The sequence below is a fragment of the Mytilus californianus genome, unplaced genomic scaffold, assembly GCF_021869535.1.
Source record: "Mytilus californianus isolate M0D057914Y unplaced genomic scaffold, xbMytCali1.0.p SCAF_6, whole genome shotgun sequence".
NCBI classification, from domain to species: domain Eukaryota; kingdom Metazoa; phylum Mollusca; class Bivalvia; order Mytilida; family Mytilidae; genus Mytilus; species Mytilus californianus.
This window is the reverse complement of record NW_026262712.1, coordinates 36,186,062-36,207,795: the sequence shown is the minus strand read 5'-3', so window position 1 is coordinate 36,207,795 and position 21,734 is coordinate 36,186,062. Positions and strand designations below refer to the sequence as shown.

The 21,734-nt window shown below is 30.3% G+C and overlaps 1 protein-coding gene across 1 annotated transcript; it reads left to right on the top strand.

Annotated features, from left to right (window-relative positions):
• The first annotated feature begins 1,773 nt into the window (after positions 1–1,773).
• On the top strand, positions 1,774–18,904 carry LOC127705621 (sodium- and chloride-dependent neutral and basic amino acid transporter B(0+)-like). The gene is made up of 14 exons (XM_052209949.1): positions 1,774–1,971; positions 5,551–5,682; positions 6,798–6,925; positions 8,086–8,291; positions 9,144–9,279; positions 9,873–10,007; positions 12,123–12,226; positions 12,658–12,782; positions 13,673–13,785; positions 14,517–14,645; positions 15,455–15,554; positions 16,490–16,596; positions 17,548–17,718; positions 18,770–18,904. Exons 2-14 carry the CDS (start codon positions 5,622–5,624, stop codon positions 18,902–18,904), a joined length of 1,650 nt encoding a protein of 549 aa, XP_052065909.1. The 5' UTR covers positions 1,774–1,971; positions 5,551–5,621.
• The last annotated feature ends 2,830 nt before the right edge of the window (positions 18,905–21,734 follow it).

Below are 21,734 nucleotides of genomic sequence, written 5' to 3'. Positions count from 1 at the left end.
CTGGCATATTAAATTATAATCCTGGTACCTTTGATAAGGCCAAATAAAAATATATGTGTGGTTCCAGTTACCCGACCGACCCTAGTCTAAACCGCCCGACCCTAGAACCTTTTTTTTCATTTCTAAAAAATAAATTTTCAAAACGATCAAATTTTGAGGATTGTGAATTTATATAATTAAATTCATAGATTTCTGTCATCCAGAATGCAACAAAATCAACTAAAACATGACATGACTGTTTATTTTACAACCAAACACATGTAAAAATGGCAAACTTCCAGTAGGGGCGTGTATAATACTACAATCAATTTCGGTAAACACACAATTTTTTTCCGAAATTTGGAAATCCAAAATAAAAATTAAAAAAAAATTTATTTTGGATTTCCAAATTTCGGAAAAAAATTGACATTTTATTGCCAGTCAATAATTAAAATATCCCCTTGAGCCATCGGTATAAATGAACTAATATATTTTCCCCCAAATCCAACATTTCACGAACTTTTATTCCCAATTGCATGGGCCCTGGCCAGGATATGGGCCCCTTCCCCTAAATACTAGGAAAATCACGGATTTTTTTATAAAAACTGGATTCATTATTGTTCATTGGACAACAATTTCATTGGTATATACTGCAGGTAAACCATGAAATTAACTGATCAATGAAGAAGAAATTTTAAATTGGCATTTATACAGACTTTGTCAAAACCATGAAAACAAATATCCACAAAAATGCAATTTAAGGTAGATTCATGGTATACCGCCATCTTGGATTGTACAATCCCAGTACAAAATCGGTCTAGTTATTTGCCTAAATCTGCAAATTTGGAGACAGATTTACAATTTATTGGTTAGACTGTTTATTTATGTAAATAAAAATTGGTGATTTATTGTATAACTCAAAATATTTAAACAAATATCAAATATTGTGTTTTTAGAATCAATTTTTTCAAATAACCCATTTCAGGGAAGATAACTCTTTTAGTAAAAAATATATACTGGACTGATAGGGAAATTTTTACTTGTAGCAAGAAAACAAGTTCGGTGACACCATTTTTTCTTTTTATTTTCTTAAAACATATTATAAAACCTATCTTCTCACAATTTATTTCAAAATTCTATCTCATAGATTTTTTTTTATGCACACAAATGTGTTTTTTCATGAACAATCTAACCAAATTTAGGCAATTTTCAACGACTCAAAGCTTGGAAAATAGCACAGTGACCCATACTTTTTATTATATTTTTGAAAAAAGCATAGTAAAATCTTTATTTTGGCAAAGTATAAGAAAATTCTATCTCAAGAAATATATACCTATGATCTACCTTAAGCTCAATTCACGAAAAAATTGAAATTCACGAAAATAAATGAATCCACTGTAAATGATCGATGAAAGAAAATAAAATTGCTACCAATAAACAAACATACACACATGATTTTAATGGTTCCTATCTCCTGGCAGAAAAAAACGGTAATGGCAGGTAAAAGTGTTTTATTTTATAACACTATATAACATGTACAATTCATGGAGAATTTTGGGACTTAATCATTGTAAATTGTGCTCAAACAATAGAATGTTCATAATATCTGTTAGGGTCAGCATAAAAATTAAGGGAAGGGATAGCGAGGCAGATAATATAATTATATTTTGTTCAGGCCTTATCAGGATTTTAACCAGAAATGCAAAATGTATATCTTCTATGACTTGTAATAACTCAAGACTAGATGAATCTGATTGATTTATTAAAGCTATTTTCTACATTTTTAATTGCAGATAGACACAAAAGATAGCTACAATGTAAATAATGGCTTAAAAGAACGGAATGGAGATGTTGATGTAAATGTTGACGAAGATACTGAAGATAGAGGACAATGGGGCTCCAAATGGGAGTTTATTCTGTCATGCATAAGACTTTCTGTAGGATTAGGAAATGTATGGCGTTTCCCTTACCTGGCCTATGAAAATGGAGGAGGTATTACTGTTATTCATGTTTATAGCTGTTAAAGCTTATGTTAATTAAATGATAAATAGAACTATACCATTGAATGACACATTAATGCGTGATTTAAATTAACATAGTTAAGTGAAATATATCTGAGCGCTTATTTTACAATACAAGTTGATAATCAATGATCTAGATAGTAAGATATTGCATGGCCACTAGGCTGACTAGCCCAATGTTCATTTTTACGAACAAGTTACCACAGTTGACTGAAGGTCAATCAGGGTAAATTGTCATTGTCAATTTGAAGAATCTACTCTTACCTATTAATTACAATCATTTTAACAGCTGAAATGTATGGGAAAAATTAATGAATGCAATAATAGTTTATCACTGCATGTATCTCATATACATGTAAGGACAAATTAAAGGAGTTGAATATTTTAAAGAATAAATGTACTGGCAATAGGTAAACGGACAGAAAGTCACAGGACAAAAAGTCACAGGACATAAAGTCACAAATTTGATAGGACAAAAAGTCACAGGACAAAAAGTCACAAATATTTTTTTGACAATTGTTTAAATATATTTTGAAATATTTTCTTTTTATTACATATGTTCATTTTTAAGTTGAGGAAATTACTCATAAACCTTGATAAATGAGAATTTTTTTAATTTTAATCATGCCAATGATATATTTTTGGCAAAATGAAGCCAATTTAAGTACCAAGCCACTTTGACATTTTGTTTTCATAACAATTATTTGATCATTATTGATATTTATTAAATAAATTTTAATTACAAAGTTGCTTCATATATAAAACTTCAAGAAATATAAAAAAAAATAATTTCAAAATAAGTGTTTTCTGGTTCAAAGAAAAATAATCTCAAAACTGAATTGTGACTTTTTGTCCTGTGACTTTTTGTCTGTGACTTTTTGTCCGTGACTTTTTGTCCTGTGACTTTCTGTCCTACATTCTGGCAATAACTGGTATAACAGGTTTTGTTTGACTAAATCATTTAAGTTGATTGGTTTTTATGGCGTTGTTTTTTAAAAGACAATCATGTTTTACCCAAATATTTAAAATCTGATCGATCTTTACTGCTTCTTAACTGGCTGTATATTTGTACATTGTATAATTATGACTCACTGAAAGAAATCTTTGGAAATGATTTGTAAATTGAAATGTAGACAACTTAATGACATGTCTTTCAAGTACATGTGTTACCAATGTGAAAACTGATTGAATTTAAACATGTATTAAAATTATTTCATATGTTATAATGTAAAGATTAATTTTAGTCTGAAATTTAGCATAATATTAAATGATTTGACAAGAAAACAGTAAGAACATGTAGACTAGATGCATGTATGTAAATTATGGTTAACACCTTCACACTGCAGGTTTTTCATTAAATTTCTAGCTTGTAATAGATACATAGACAGAATCAAGTTATTCTAACCAAAAGTCTGACTCAAAAGTTTTTATTGTTCTGAATTAGTAAATTGCAAATTTACATTGTCTGACATAACTCTTTTTAACCCTTTCACAAAGCCAAAATTTAAAGAAGAAAAGATTTACTGTTAGTCTGCAGAGATGGGTCCGATTACTTTCAATGTAATTGATTTAATTACAATTACTTTGTCATTTGTACGATTAAATTAAATTAATGATTACATCATTTCTGAAAGTGTCTGATTAAATTAATGATTACATCATTTCTGAAAGTGTCTGATTAAATTAATGATTTCATTGGCAAAGTAATCATGATTACATCTGATTACAATGAATTTAAAAAAAAAAAAACATTTTGAATGATGTGAATGAATTACCGTTTAATATATCAAGAGCATTTTAGAAAGGATTTTGTTTGATATATTATAAAATGATAACTTCAAACTTCATCTATTTAATAAACCACAAAAGTTCACTACATACATACATGAACATTGTGTCACTGGTTATGACCCATTACACTTTATCATCATTGATCTCTGAATTATTTTGACTTCAATTGAATATAGCTTTATAAAGAGTTTGCTGTTTACCTTCTGACCTCTTCCAGACTTTATATGTATTTCAAGGTGCTGTTTATGGAAGTTAAAATATGGATGAAATAAAGTTGCCAGATAAAAACTATGTAAAATGTTAATAGAATTGTTAAATCAAGTTGTAAACATAAACAAGTACTAAAATCATTGAATTTTACATGTCCAGTCCAAATACATACAAAAATTTGCTTGTTTGAAACAAAATATTTGTCCAACTTTTAATTTAGTTTGTGCTAATGAGATAAATTTCCACCATGTCCACATGTCTGATTAATCTCTTATCATATATATTGTCCTATAGCTATACTCAATTGGTAATTGCAATTAAAAAAAACCTTAATTGGTTTCCTACCTGTCAATTCAAAGTTGACAAATATCACAATATTAACAAAAGATTATAATTCAGGGTTAAAGAAAAGTATACTTAAATATAACAGTTATTATCAAATATATATATGTACATCTTTAAATTGTGAATATATGTACAATATCTTTTACTAAGGCCAGAGACATATAATTGTATTAAATATCTGTTCTTAGGCTTATGATGACTTTTCAATACTGTAACAGTTTATTTTTTACTGAAGTATAATAATCAATTAACATGATTTATAAACATGATAAAGTAAACCAAACTATTTAAACGTATTAAATATTTATTAAATAAGAATAACAAAAAGGTTCATTTATTGACCATAAACACAGTTTAAGATTTTTTTCATTGTAATCAGAATGTAATCAAAAAGTAATCAGGATTACAGGGTATTTTGAAAAGTAATTGATTAAATTAAATTACATGTAATCAGATTTTTGGCTAATTAATGATTACAATGATTACTTGAAAAATTGTAATCAATTACAGCTGATTAACAATTACCCCAAGTCTGTTAGTCTGTAAGGAAACTAAACATGTTAAATGATTAAAGTGTCATAAGCTGCCAGATTCATGCTAAAAAAATAGAAATTTATACTCTAAAATTTTTATTTATTAAGTATTTTAAGTTTTTTCTATAGGCAACAATGCATAATGCATGGAATCATTATAAAGTATCAGCATCTCCTGTTTATCATGGTATTGTATGCCATTCACATATTAAATGTCTAATTAACCATCATCACAAGTCGCATCACACCTAAATATTTCTAATGAGAATGTGACACAAATATAAATAGAGACAAGTTCTAGTTTTGGATTTCATATCATAGATAAAACTATATTGTAAATTGTTTTATTGTTTTATAAGTAAAAAGATTTTGGTGGAAGAATTCAATCAGTCAATGAAAAAATCTTCCAACTGCTTTAACTGTTGCAGATGACAATCTTTTCAATATTTGATCTCTGCACAAACGGTCCACAACTGTGGCAGCAGGGTCCACAACTGTGGCAGCAGGGTCCACAACTGTGGCAGCAGGGTCCACAACTGTTGCAGCAAGGGTCCACAACTGTGGCAGCAAGATGGGTTACTTGCATACAAATTTTCAGTCCAATAAACCAACAAACAATCATATATCTTAATATTTGAGAATTTTATTCATATTATTTTTCTTAATTTCAGCTGCCTTCCTGATTGCTTATTTAGTCCTACAGTTCCTGATAGGAAAGCCCATGTACTTCATGGAGTAAGTAATGGGTCAATTCTCTGGTTTAGGACCAACAGGGGTTTGGAAAATGAACCCAAGTGCTAAAGGTAATAGTGTTTTTGTAGTAGTATTTGTTAACTGATATTTCATGGTTTGAAGAAAAAAATCATTGGTTTATTATTTGTTTAATTTATAATTAGTGTTTCAATCTTTGAAGTTTGAGATAATGATGGAGAGACATTTTTCAGATATGTGATGTTTGAAAGAAATAAAAATAGGGTTTTAATCCACCTACAAAAAACGTTTCATTGTGGAATTTGGCAACCTAGAATTATTTTTTTTTATTTTGATCTTATTTTGCCTAATGGTCCGAGTACACAGTTATTTCGTAGTGCATTTCTTTTAGACAATAAATGAAAATTAAAAAAATCCCACCTGCGCTTTCTCAATAATATTTTTACAGTGTGTTGTACTACTTTTGGGACAAATTATATCAAAATTATAGAAAACTTCATCGGCTCTAACTCAAAATATGGACAATTTTATGTTAAGGGGGTCTTCAAATCTTTTGACAGCTTCTGAAGTGCTAATTTTTAACATTTTTCAGCTGGACCAAATCACTACTTTACTTTAAAATTCATGACCCAAATTTTTTTACAGTGTCATTTCACCCCCCTACTTGCTATTTGAGTCATAAAACATGGAGAAATAAATTTGGAAGGGGTAAAAAAAATTGGCAAGTAACACACTGTCCACACTAGGGACTATATTCGTGGACAACGAAAAATCAAAGGACGATAACTGTGTACTCGGACCTAATGGTATTAAACACTTATATTGTTTTTCCACATCTGATGAGAAAAGTTTGCTGGTACATGTAATATTGAAGTATATCTGAAATACATTTACAATTTTCATTTGTAAATGTGAGAAAACTATAGGTGTAGAATTTTATACAAAATAATTTTATGCAGGTTTAATGTATTGTAAATGATGAATTTTGTACAAAGATTTATTACATAATACAAAATATTTTCAATTTCTTCATGTTATAAAATAATTTATTTCGTATTAAATATAAATAACACAAATGTATTAACTTTGCAGGTATTGGTATATCTATGGCTCTAATATCGTTAGTAGTCGCAATCTACTATAACGTGATCATGGCCTACATGTATACACTAAATATAAATCTTATACAAATGTATTAACTTTGCAGGTATTGGTATATCTATGGCTCTAATATCCTTAGTAGTTGCAATCTACTATAATGTGATCATGGCCTATACACGGATCTACTTCTTCTCCTCCATGCAGAAAACTGTACCTTGGACTGTTTGTGAAGATGTAAGTATGGTCTAGACTAGTGATTTGGAACAATTTCAAGATGGACATTATAAAATGAGGAAACAGTTATTATTCAAAATTTTGCTCAATTTTCCATATACTGTGGATTCATTATTATTCGTTGGATACCAATTTTCGTGGGTTTTGTGGGTACAGGTGAACCACGAATATAAATGTACAACGAATTACACATTTTCTATAGGCTTTGCAAAATCACGAAATCAAATATCAACAAAAATGCAAGTTTTCCTCAATCCACCCTAATTGATACCCAAGAAAATAAATGAATCCACAGATTGAAATGAATTGTGGTATGATGATTGCCAATGAGACATAAAAGCTTTTTTCTCATTATGGGAATTTTCGAGAAGTAACTAAACTTGACTAAAATTCAGTTAGTTTCAAGTATATGCACTCGAGTCTCATAAAACATAATGGCCTTTTTCTGAACATTTGACTAAAATGAATGCCTGAAGCTGACCTAAAGCTGCCATTTTGAGCATTTATACAAAACACTGCTTACTAGGGACATACTAATCAATTCATTTTGATTATTGATGGTATGAAAAATATTACAACATGTGAATTTGCAATATTGTGTAACTGTATATAGCATATAGCAGGCATGTTTTGCACTAAAATGTCAAAACCTTATTTAGTTATTTTTTCTAAGATATATTTAAAAAAACTGTTCAGATCCCATTGCCACAACCATATATGTTCTAAACTGCCATGATAAGTCCACCATAAATTTTGACAGGGATTGTTAAACCACTTGGCTCAAAGAGTTTCAGCCAAGTACTCATATAAAAATAAGTAGATGAAGTATGATTGCCAATGAGACAACTATCCACCATATAAATAAGTATAATGTGGATATATGCAATTAAAGGTCACCCGACAGTCTTAAAAAATGAGAAAAAAATACTTTATAGTCGACTATGAAATCACCATGAAATATTTTATAAAACAATTAAATGAGAAATAAAACCGGGTTTATAGATATCAATTCATATACATTGGTGTCTTCTTCTAAATAAAAGTTATTCATGTAATATTTGCCACTGGATGTTTAATTATTATCACAATTGTCTTTTAATATATAGCCATTCTTGTAACAAGACCTAGATGTAGTTAACCTTCCAATGTTTGTATTGTAGGAATGGTTACCATTAGGATGTGTGGAGCAGACGACACAGAGATTAGACTATTGCTCTATGAACATTACACAATTATTGACTGATAACAAAGCGTGTAGATGTTTTTTGAACGGTACAGATTCTATATTGTCTGACCAGGGATTTAACGGTACTAATGTCACATACCAAGGAGATGTCCCAGTACCTGTAGCACAGCTGTATTTTGAGTAGGTAATAGTAATCAAGGTCATAAATTTTATGGAAGGATGTTTGTTAAGTTTATAAATTTTACAGTAGTATATATAAAATCTGCTTTTTAAAAATGAAATCAGGTTAAAAAATTGACACGTCTTTCAACCTGAAACTTTATTTTTGTAAAGAAAGATATAATTATATACTTTGGATTCTTTAATTTTCGTGGGTACCAATAGTCCATTTGCCAATTACCGATTTGATTCTGTTATTACACACTTTTTAAACAAATTACTTCCCTTTGTCAATCGTCGACTGGTTCCATACCGGACAAAATTGGCATTTACCAATGCAAAGCATGATGAATTGAAAGTGATGTATCCTCGGTTTAACTAATTTTTCATTAAAAAAAATTTCTAATGTCAAAAGTATTTAGCTGAACAACAAATTAATGTAATCATAAGATTTAAAAACCTTAAAGATTACTCACATTACGCACAGGTAAATTTGCTCTTTCTGCTGGCTCTCCATTGTAAATAAAAGTTAATGTACCTCATAAGGGAGACAACTAAAAAAGGAATCTTTAATTACAGGGTCAATTACGGGAATTGGCAAGTAGCCTATTTACGTGGGTATTTTATTTCATGATTTTACCAATGTCTGTGTTCAAGGCAATAGAACATTTGTACATGTAATCGTTAAGCATTTAATTTCCTGGTTCACCTATTCCAACAAAACCCAGAAAATTAATATCTAACAAATAAAAAGGAATCTACAGTAACAGTTGTCTTTTGTACAACTACAACAATCCAAATAGTTTAAATATGAAATGGATGTTATCTGTAAGATTAATACCACCCCTATTCTAAGAACAATTTCTTTTTCAGTAAAACTGTAATAAACAAGGCTGATGATTTCTACCCAGACACAGGAAATCCACAATGGAAGTTAGCACTCTGTCTGCTGTTGTCGTGGATTGTTGTTGTTCTCTGTTTAGTAAGGGGAATTAAGTCATCTGGAGAAGTAAGTTTTATGATATATATGTATGCAAGTCAATGTCTAATAATATAGAGCACATTCATTTATATTTTGTGTGTTTAAGACAATATAATTTGATAGAGCACCTTTGAAATGGAAATGTGTGTGATCTTATTTATATTTGTTTGATTAACCATAATTTGCCTTGCAAATTTATACATCATATGTTTTGAAATGAATAGATTTTTAATCGGCAGTGATTTGCTCATTCCTAAGCTAACAAGATTTGTTTATTTTTGCCAGACAAACTATGTTTTACTTTACCAAGACAGATTGAGTAATTGTTCTGTTATTACCATTGATACTGTCAATATAGCCTTTGAAATTGTTACATTTGGAGATAAAAGTTCTGTTAGAAGCTATTGACGCATTTTTAAAGTTTGTGCAGGATGCCATTAAGTCCATTTTACAAATATTCAATTTGGATGCATTCCGTAAAGGGGGATTGTTTTCGATGAACTTAGGTGGCTTTTGATATAACTTAGCATTTTAATATATGAATTTATTTGTAGGTTTTCAACCCATAAATCTTTTTTTATTTTTTGCTGGACTGGAACTTTTACTTCTTATCTTTTCAGGTTGTATATTTCACAGCCACATTCCCATATGTTATCTTGTTGATTTTGTTGATCCGAGGAGCTACACTAGATGGTGCTATTGATAGAGTAAAATATTTTTTGATACCTGAATGGTCCAAACTAGCAGATCTAAAGGTATATATATATGAGTCATGATTGTAAGATATACTTACAGAAATAGTGGTCATTATCATCATAGACAATTGTACTGAATTTTGTTTTAAATTCAATTCCCTGTGTTTGTCAATTAATTATAGTGTTTTTTTTTATACCATGGGTACCTAAAATTTGAGAAGTCCTATATTTGATTTGTAACTCTTTCAAGTTGGTACCTAACACTACAGGGAGATAACTCTGTAAAAATCAGCTGAGTGTTTTAATAATGTTGTATTATGTTAAGGAAATATTAGCTTCTCAATGATCAGAATTAGTGTTTGTCTAACTGCTATATATCCAATGAAATTTTTTAATCAAGGTGTTTGGTACCACCTTAAGATTAATTTGTAAATATTTTTAAATTAAAATTCACTTCTAGGCTGGGGAAATTTGTATTTCAGCTTGTGAGTTTCAATGATACCTTATGAGGGGAAACTAAGGAGTTTGATATTCCTGACTGCAGACTATTTACTATGAGATATATTGTTAAAAGTTCCTTTACCCATATCTGTCTAGTACCACAATATGTTTTAGGGCCTTCCATTGCTTTAATAGCCCTGAAAAAATTATAAAGAAAAAAGTTTTACTTTAATTTGAAGGACATATTTATTTTATCTTTAAAATTATGTATTACAACATATATATGTAAGACTCAGATCGACGTCAGTTCCTCAAATCGACGTCCAAAGCTGACGTCACAATAAAATAAGATTCCAAATCGGCGGAAATTATATCCCCCTCTAACCGAGGTCCAATGTTTGGCTCCTCTAATCGACGTCCAAATTTAAACTTCTCTAATCGCTGTCCGTTTTAATGGACCTATGGAAAGATGCAAACGCTGAGACATTTTTGGCCAACATGCCGTATTATACGGAAATAAATCTAAAACAAATGAACAAAACTGCGGAAATGGGGACAAGCAAAGTTTATAACAGAACTGAAACGTGGATTGTCCGAGAAGAATAAATATAAAAAAAGTAGTAAAGACAGTTCTAGGTCAATATTTTTACAACCAAAACATAGGTTATGTGACAAATAAAATATATTTAAAATTCTTTTTTTTTAAATGTATTACCAATGTTTACAGGTTGTGATATCAATTTTTATGTAATTTAAGAGCTTATTAAAAACAATGAGATGTGGTGAGATTGCTAATCGGACAACTATACACCAGAGTTCAAATGAAGTGAATGTAAGCAATTATATAGCCCTTTACCTTTATAGCTTGCTGTTCGGTGTGAGCCAAGGCTGCGTGTTTAAGACTGTATTTTGACCTATAATGTTTTTTGTTTATAAACTGGGACTTGGATGGAGAGTTGTCTTTTTGGCACTCATACCACATCTTCTTATATCTATACCGTACGTCCTTCAACAATGAATCATGGAATGATAAAGTCTGCAATTAAAGGTCACGACATGAAACATATAAAACAATTATTATAGAACTAAAAACTAAACTATAACAAAAAAAATTCTGAACAACAAATATGCAAGACATAAACCAACGACAACCACTAGACTACAGGCACATAAAATATTTGGAACATGTTTGTGAGCGCTTAAGCCTCCCCTAACCTGAAACAGTGGTGTAATAGCACAACATAAAAACATAATGCCAATTTATTTTGTATATTTTTCACTCCAGGTGTAAAACAAATGAATTTGTTGAAAAAATTCTTACATAGTCCAAATTATAATACTCTTACAGTTGACATTTACTTCTTTATTTTGTCCATTGTTGAAGACTGAGTGTTGCCCTATATATATGTCGTTTTGTTTTCTTTGTCGTTGGGTTCTTATTTAAGTATACGCATATGCCATTTATTAATTTGCATGTACATGTATAAGTGTAAGTGCAGCAATTTCTTTTTTTATTATTCATTGATATTGAACATCGATAAGAGAAGACTACAATAAATCGGACATCGTTTTGGCAATACATGACGGCACATTGGACGTCGATTAGAGGATCAAACATTTGGACGTCGATTTGAGAATGTGACGTCCGAATTGGACGTCAATTTGAGGAAAGGACGTCGATTAGAGACCGAACGTCGATCTGAGTCTAACATATATATAATTTATTTATTATAGGTATATGTTGCTGCAGCAGGACAGATGTTTTTCTCTCTCAGTGTATCGTTTGGTGGAATTATAATGTTTGGAAGTTACAACAAATTCAGCAACAATGTATATGGGTAAGATTAATTTTCCTTGACAGAAAATTTAAGTCTTTATTTATATTTATATGATCAAATATGATGGGATGTAATGTAATTAACATGGTCAGTTATTTTTTGGTAATTATTTTTATTATAGTTAATTATTACCTTCTGTCTGTCCAACTTTGTTTCTGCACTCTTAACTCTAAAGCTTGGCTCATCCAATTTTAATGAAACTCATACACAGTGCTACAAACTAATGAAATTCATATGCTTACAGACAGTTTGAATTTGGGTAGTGATTCATTTACCGTTCTAGAAATAGATCCCTTTTAACTCGAAAATTGCAAAGCTTGAGCATGGCATTTGTGTGACAAATTCTTTTATTTCTAGCTTCATCTGTAGGGCCTTTATAGTATGTTTTAATAGTCATGTTTTATTATTTAAACACTGGTTTATATTTATAGTGATGCCTTGTTAATCGCTGTAATGGATCTGGTTACCAGTATAATAGCAGGTTTTGTCATCTTTACAACATTTGGAGGATTAGCTAAGAAAACAGGACTTCAAGTCTCAGAAGTTGCAAGGGGAGGTAAGCAAGGATGTTTTCCATTTTTAATCAAACGTTGAAGAAATAGTTTGCCATAAATTACTTTGTAAGTTTCTTGTAGCATGCCTTGGGTCTTAATTTGTAAAGCTATTTTAAAATTTAAATTCTAATATGACAACCTGTTATCGTCAACCAGTATAATCATAGTATATCTACTTTTAGCGCAAGCACATAACTACATAAAACTAGCTGTTCCGTGTTACGCCCAACTTAATTATACTACCATGCAGGTATTCTCAAATTTTGACATTAAAACCCACAGATTATAGTCCAAGATTCAGATACCATTAGTTATATCTATTCTAAAGCAAAATAAACATATCAGTCCATTTCAATTTATTTTTTTCGTGCTGAAATTTCATCAAAGGAAAATTTCATGAAATATTATCGTCTTTGCATGGCAATGAAACAAGGTGACATCATATGTATGTTTTCGTAATCAAAAAATCAAATGTAAACACTCAGTGTTTTAAAGCTTCTATACATCTCAGAATGCAATAAAATTACATTAGAAGAACATATGTAGGTGAAAAATACGATTTAAATTTTTTTGTTTTATTAAATTATATAATATTATCATATGGGGGTAAAATGGAACAGCCAAAACAGTATCTTGCGTATAGGGCTACCACAGTTAACAAAATTACTGAATTTGTCCCATTAGAATCCAAATAATTCATGGCAGCCACAAATCTACAGCTACCATTTTCTTTTAAGATTTTAATCAAAGATGATATTTGATATTGAATTTGATACCACTGAGACTATCACAACAATTCAGAAATGATCCTCTGTTCAGAATCTGTTAAAACAAACAAAAAAAATCTCTAGTAGAAAATACAATTCATTAATTATATTTTTTTCTGTTACAGGTTATGGATTTGCCTTTGTAGCCTACCCTGAGGCATTGTCTAACCTACCTCTACCTCAATTATGGTCTGTTTTGTTTTTCTTCATGTTGTTTACACTTGGACTTGACAGTGAGGTAAGACAGATAGTTGTACATTTTATTTAAAGGAAAAGGATTATCTCCCCTTTGCACCTATAAATCGTGTTTAATGGTAATATAAACTACAGGAGTTCTTTTCTAATAAATTTTGTAAAAGACCAGGACTTTTTTCTAATTTTTGACTGGAAATAACCCATCTATTACATTAGTATGATAATTTCGTCTTATACTCTTAACAAAACTTGAATATTATTCCCAACATTTTTTTTTTAATTTGTGCAATGATAATAATACTGTGGATTCTTTTATTTTTTATGGATTTAGGAATAATTATATTGTTGTGGACTATTTCTATGCAAACCTATAGGCAAGTTTTATTTTATAAAGCATTGGTTCCCTATGAAATACCAACAAGTCCAGTTTGTAAGATAGTCATAGATTAGTATGAAACAGAATCAACTGTTACAGCCGATTCCATTGAGTATGTAGGCAAAGGTAATATCTTTGGTTAGCTTGCTTGCTAGCTGAACCATGAAGTCATTATAAGGTAAGGTATACTACCCTCCTTTCAAAGTAGCTTAGTCCTACAGACAGATAATCTATCAGACTAGTCTACTCTTAAAAGGAGGATAGTTTACCTAACCTAGTCTTCACGGTTCAGCTAGCAAGCAAGCTAACCAATACTTTTACCTTTGCTTTCACACCCATTGAAATCGGCTGTAATTCTTTGAGTTTTGTGATATGTAATGCCTATTTTTATTTTGCAGTTTGCTTTATTGGAGACAGTTTTGACATGTATACAGGATGAGTTCCCAAAACTTAGAAAATATAAGAGTCACATGGGTATTGGATTGGGAGTGATATGTTTCTTTATGGCTTTACCATGTATAACACCAGTAAGTATAAAAGTCATATGTGTATTGTTGAATTGTGTGTTTCTTGGCTTTGAGGTGTGTTATGCAAGTGAGTATTATAGTCGTGCTCATATGTATGTTTTGGTGCACATGGTGGGTTTCTTCTTGGCCTTGACATGTTACACCAGTAGCTTTAAAGTCTCATGTGTATTTTATTCTTCTTGAACAGTAATAATTTTATTTTCTGCTCTTTAACAAAATGTCTATTTTATCTAAATTGATATTAAATGTATCATTGAAAATTCTAAAAAAAATAGTTACAATATAAGGGAAATAACTCTGGTACTTTTTTATTTATACTATACAAAACAGAATCTACTTTTATAAGCAATTGTGAATAAAATAATGTAAAGAAGATTTAAACAAATTGTAACGAAATTGATATGGTTTTGAAGGACAATGCAAGATGTTTTTTACTGTGGCAAAGGGTAGAGGAGTACAAAATGTTTCTTGATAAAATTTAAAAAGATACAGAGAACACCAAAATGACAATCACTATTTTAGTTTAATAAGAATACTTAAATGGCTAAGAGTGCATAGTATGAGGTAAAATAACAAAGAATTTGACAAAGAATAAAGTCTTTATTATATTTTTATATAGTTGTTAAAATATATAGAAGTATTTGTGCAGAGTTTTAGATATTAAGATATTGTTTAGTTCCAAAATTGGAGACTAATGCAAATTGACTTGAGATTATCTCTAAAGAAATTACCGTAGTCTAATTAGATGAAGTGGTTTGCATGCATTGAACTCCGTCTTGTTTGTAAATGATGTTTTATTATTTTTACAGACAGGAGATTATATAGTAGGATTGATGGAGAGTTATGGCGCTGATTTCTCTGTATTGTGTGTAGCCACATGTGAATGTGTATCCGTACTATGGGTTTATGGTGAGTGATTTCTCTGTATTGTGTGTAGCCATTTGTGAAAGTGTATCTGTACTATGGGTTTATGGTGAGTGATTTCTCTGTATTGTGTGTAGCCACATGTGAAAGTGTATCCGTACTATGGGTTTATGGTGAGTGATTTCTCTGTATTGTGTTTAGCGACATGTGACTGTGTATCCGTACTATGGGTTTATGGTGAGTGATTTCTCTGTATTGTGTGAAGCCACATGTGAAAGTGTATCTGTACTATGGGTTTATGGTGAGTGATTTCTCTGTATTGTGTGTAGCGACATGTGACTGTGTATCCGTACTATGGGTTTATGGTAAGTCAGTCGTATTTTCTTTGAACAAGGAAGTTAAAAGGGTTTTAAATGAAGATGAACATCATGTTTCTTTATGAACATATGAATGAACCATAAACTTTAAATCAACAGAAATATTCATGGCCAAATGAATTTAAGATGATTGTTTTTTTTTAACAATTTTCATGATTTATCATAAATCAAGCAGCTAAACATGAAGATCAAGAAATAAGATTTGGTATGAGTGCCAATGAGACAACTCCCCATCCAAGTCACAATTTGTAAACCATTATAGGCCAAAGTACAGCCTTCAGCACAGAGTCTTGGCTCACACCGAACAGCAAGCTATACATGAGCAGTGCAAAACCATTCAGACATGATTGTCTAGTCGAAGTAGGAATGTTCAGTCCATGGCACAATTTAGAGAATGCCATGCTGTTACACGACAACACACTTGATGTATACAAAGCTATCCGGTTCTAACTCAAAAATTCTTCCCTAACGTATATTATTTGTTTTAAAATTTCAGTTTGAGTTATCTGCCCTTTATTCTTATCAACCAACTTTTTCATCAGATACTTTAAATTAATTATTATTCATACCAAAAAAAATTGTTCTTTTTACTTTTTTTCACAGGAGTGACAAGATTTATAAAAGATATTGAATTTATGTTGGGTAAAACCCCAGCACCAACAACATATTGGTTGTTTTGTTGGGTGTTAGCTTCACCACTTCTTATTGGGGTAAGTAATATACTGTTCAGAAATTATTGCAAGGACTGGGTGCGATTGCAATAATTACATGCATTATGACACCTGATGCATATATATTTATGCAGATTAGACTTAATTACAATAAATTTCAAATTTTTATCCACTTTTAAAAAATCGCAATAATAAATGCATGCAAAAATTTATGAATATACAGAATTTCAGGTTTAATCATCTTTACTCTATGTATAAAACTTTTAGGTATTTTTAAAATAATCTGTATATCAGGAAATATAAAAAAGATGGGGTATGATTGCCAATGAGACAACTCTTCACAAGAGACAAAAATGACACAGAAATTAACAACTATAAGTCACTGTACGACCTTCAACAATGAGCAAAGCCCATACTGCATAGTCAGCTATAAAAAGCCCCGAAAATAATGTAAAACAATTTAAAAATGTTGTTATGAGTATTTGAAATATACTCTTCTTAACATTTTTATACTTCCTATTTAATTGTATTGTGCATAGCTATAGGTAGTGCACAACAGAGATCAAAATGCTCAATTGTCCAAGGGCCTATATTGTGATAAAAATCAGCACAAAATTCCACAACATGCTGTGAACAGTACAAAATACCACAACAACCAACAACATCCCACTTCTCTGGAAAAAAAGAAAGGTTCAAGCAAAAGTAAACAAAAACATATAGTTAACTATTACTAAATTAAACACCATGCATCTAGGAATAAAAGAAAAAAGGAGGTCTTATATAGTGTAAAATAATATTTTAAGACTATTCTATATTTCATTCATTACTTGTTTTCACTGCTCATACTGAATAAATTTTACAGATTTTTGACAATTTATGTTGTTGGGAAAAGCTACATGGTCTGTTTGTATACTATGAGATTGACTATGTACCTAAATTAAAGTAATATTTTAACCATTACTTATGTATCATGTTGACTTTACATTACAGGGTCTGTTTGCATACCGTCTAATCAAGTATGTACCACCTAAAGTAAAAGATGGAGTATTTTTCCCAGAATTTGCCCAGATTATTGGATGGTGTGTATCTGCCATAGTGTTATGTCCTATACCTTTGTACTTTGTTTATAAATTCATCATCACTCCTGGGAAAGTCACTGATGTGAGTATACACTGAAATATTCAATTATTTAATTAATTGTTTTTTGGCAGTGTTGCTTTATAAATATCACAATGTTGGATTTAAAAATTAAGAATTTTATTCAATGAAACATTGGGTACATGTGCTAAAGATTGCAATTGAATTTGCAAGGTAACTAAGTTGTATTTTGAAACAGGACAGAGACAGAGACCAAAAAGGTCTTCTTTGTGAGAGTTGCTCACTGTGAAATGCATTATTGTTTTCAAAGAATTTTTGGTTAAACTATCCATACAAAACTCATGAAAATTAGTACTCCATGAATTATAATTGATTCACAGTAATCTACATTTTTGATAACCACTGTAGATAACATTGCACCAAACATCAACTTAACCACATATTATTGCACCAAACATCAACTTGACCACATATTATTGCACCAAACATCAACTTGACCACATATTATTGCACCAAACATCAACTGGACCACATATTATTGCACCAAACATCATTTTAACCACATATTATTGCACCCCGAACGTCAACTTGACCACATATTATTGCACCAAACGTCAACTTAACCACATATTATTGCACCCCAAACGTCAACTTAACCACATATTATTGCACCCCAAACATCAACTTAAACACATATAATTGCACCAAACGTCAACTTGACCACATATTATTGCACCAAACGTCAACTTAACCACATATTATTGCACCAAACGTCAACTTAACCACATAATGTTGCACCAAACGTCAACTTGACCACATATTATTGCACCAAACAAATGTCAACTGGACCACATAATATTGCACCAAACAAACATCAACTTTACCACATATTGCACTAAACGTCAACTTAACCACATATTGCACCAAACGTCAACTTAACCACATATTATTGCACCAAATGTCAACTTAACCACATATTATTGCACCAAACGTCAACTTAACCACATATTGCACCAAACGTCAACTTAACCACATATTATTGCACCAAACGTCAACTTAACCACATATTATTGCATCAAACATCAACTTAACCACATATTATTTATATTTACAGAGACTTATAATAGTAACAACGCCAACAGCTGACTGGGGACCTAATACCAAGGAAAAATTATACAATGCTGACTCACAGTTAACAGACATTGGAAAGGCAGCTTACGCTTATGACAATCCAGCTTCACAATTATAAACTATAGCAATATTAGAATCATAAAGATTGTTTCTCTTTGAAGTATATTTAAAAATGAATTTATCACACATAGTTTCAGGGTACTTGTATAACAAAGAAATGCAGAGCTATTTTTAATTTTTACTCAATAGTGGAGAATTTTGTGAATATGACAGAAAACCATCACAAATATATTGTAAATAGGTTTTCTCCCTGACTTTTTTCAGTATTTTAATCAATTCCAACATAATTTTAGTGCTTAATTTTGAAGTGTACATAGTTTTACATCTTTTTACTATATAAATGCAAGATTTATAAAATGTTTTTAAAGTGAATTTATGGATTCAGTTTGAAAAATTACATTTCTTTGATTCTCTATGACATTATTTTTTAACTTAAAACTCCTTCATTTTTTATAAGTGATTTTTTTAAAAGGGATGAATTGAGAAATTTTATGATTTTAAATTTTGTTTTGGTTAAAGACTGCTTTTTTTTAATATTAAAGATAGAATTGTTATAAAACTAAATACAAAAATCTGCCTTTCTGAAAGTAGAATGAAGTTATAAAGTAAAATAATGTTTTTGCTAATATTTCAAATGTTGCATACAATAGATACCTCATTTGTGTTATTTATTTTTAGGAACCAATTCATTGAAATGTTGTAATTAAAGAGTTGTCTTCTCTTGATTGTACTGCATTTTCAATACAGAATAAACTGTGTGTTCAATGCAGGTTAACTTTGCATCTCAAACTTTAGTTACACAAATTATTAATCATCCAGATTTACCTTAATTGAGAAATTTTAAATTTTGGAAGCAACGAAACAATATTTTCTTTTTTAGTTTGAATCATCAAAAAGATTTTTTTACAAAATCAATGAAATTTATACCAGAAACAAGGGAGTATTTAATAATCATGTCTGCATTAGTTTGATATAAAGATGTTCACACTTTCATGACATTCCTTTAAATTATGACTTTTTATATGTGTATAATTTCCCTTCTACAATTTTATAGTTGTTAAACATATCAAACAAGATTTTTTTACAAATTATATATATCTACATTTGTACATATCATGTATATCATTTCATAACGAGGAAAGATCTATGTTTTGCTGATTAATACATATTAGGTCTGAATCTGTCTAGTTTTATTATATAGATTGGGCAACGGATTCGTGTGGTAATTTTCTTGTATCCGTGTTTCCAAATATTACATTAACTATTAAAAGTAGATTGAAACTAAAATTCATATTAGTCTATATATATAACTTGGTTTGGTATGACTTTACATGTTACAAAATCATTCTTTTACTGAAAAGATAACCGTCCATAGTAATTACACTAAACAAGTAACTTAAAAAAGATGTAACAAAGCAGAATTTAATTGATAAAGTATTTTATTTTTTACTTGAGACAGAAATTGTTGTATTTTTTAAACAGAAATATTTTTAAGATAGTTTCCGTATTTTTATTATCATCGACATGTGATTTGTTGGTGATATTTTATTGTTATTGATATTGTTGAAATCCATGAATCGATTGTTTGTACAGTTATCTCATTAAAAATAAATAGATACAAACATTTGTACATTTTTTGTTTGAGTTTGCTGTTTCATAGATATATACACCCATTATCTCTATTCAATTGTATACAAACTAGATGTAATTATTGTCCTTTAAGTATCGCCTGCATCTGATTTGGTAGAATGTCGGACATAAGATGCTTAAAGGTTTGAAATTTCCATGTGGCATAGATAGTTTTACATCATTATCATAAAACAATACCTGCATAAAAATGACAATTTTTTTAATTTTGTAATTTTTCAAATTATTAGAACATATTAACTTTATTTGGAGTATAGAATCATTGCGATGTATAAATTGGACATGATTTTAACCTCGCCTGGCCAAAAGGCCTTGTGAGCCTTCAATGCCACCACTTTGCCTCCATTGTCTGACCATTAGGTTATTGTTTGTTGTCTTTGAAATTTTGTTTAAAACCTAATGCCTGACACTAGTATGTGGATTGAAGTAAAGTTTTCTGCTTCATTTATAGGATGGCTTTGAAGTTTTTAGACTCATCAACAAACATGGCCAATATGGCTTAAAATAGAATATAATGGTGAAACTGAAATATAGATAACTAGAGCAAGGAGAGAAAAAATTAACAAGGTAAAACTGTTCATTACACAAACTGTTCAAACCTGGATATATTAGAAAAACATGTTGATTTGTTTGGAATTATTGCCCCTGAAATTAACTTGGGGGGGGGGGGGGGGGGGAAACAAGACAAGGGCATGCTGTTTCCAGAGTTGGCGGGAGCAGTGGCATCAACAATGTTATTTTTGTGATTAGCTTACTTGATGAAGAACCTGCGTTATAGGTATGAACTATGGCACATCTCATTTCCATGGAGGTACTTTGGCCACATTCCCCTCAGTGAGTCTTTAGGTTTGCACTCCGTCTGTCTGTCCATCTGTCAGTCCACAAATCAATTTCCCACACTTTTTTTTCTTTGTGCTTGAAGATATTGGTTAAGTCCATATATCAGATACTATAAGCAGTAGGTTTACTATATTTGGTATATGGAATGATTGTAAGGTGTACACGACTAACTGGTAAGGGTCATCCGACCTTGAACTCATTTTCATGGTTCAGTGGTCAAAGTTCAGTTTTTGAGTTTTGGTCAACTATATTTGTTGTAAAGAAATATTTTATGATGTACATGTCAGTCTCAAATGTTTTATTTGACCTTGACCTCATTTTCACGGTTCATTTCTCAGTGTTGAGTTTTTTGTGTTTTGGTCTGTTTTTCTTTAACTATAAGCAATAGATCACCTATATTT

Coding starts and splice junctions, on each gene's coding strand:
- LOC127705621 (XM_052209949.1), top strand. CDS start 5,622: ATGGGTCAATTCTCTGGTTTAGGACCAACAGGGGTTTGGAAAATGAAC. Junction 5,683..6,797: donor AATGAACCCAAGTGCTAAAG/GTAATAGTGTTT, acceptor TTAACTTTGCAG/GTATTGGTATATCTATGGCT. Junction 10,008..12,122: donor CCAAACTAGCAGATCTAAAG/GTATATATATAT, acceptor TATTTATTATAG/GTATATGTTGCTGCAGCAGG.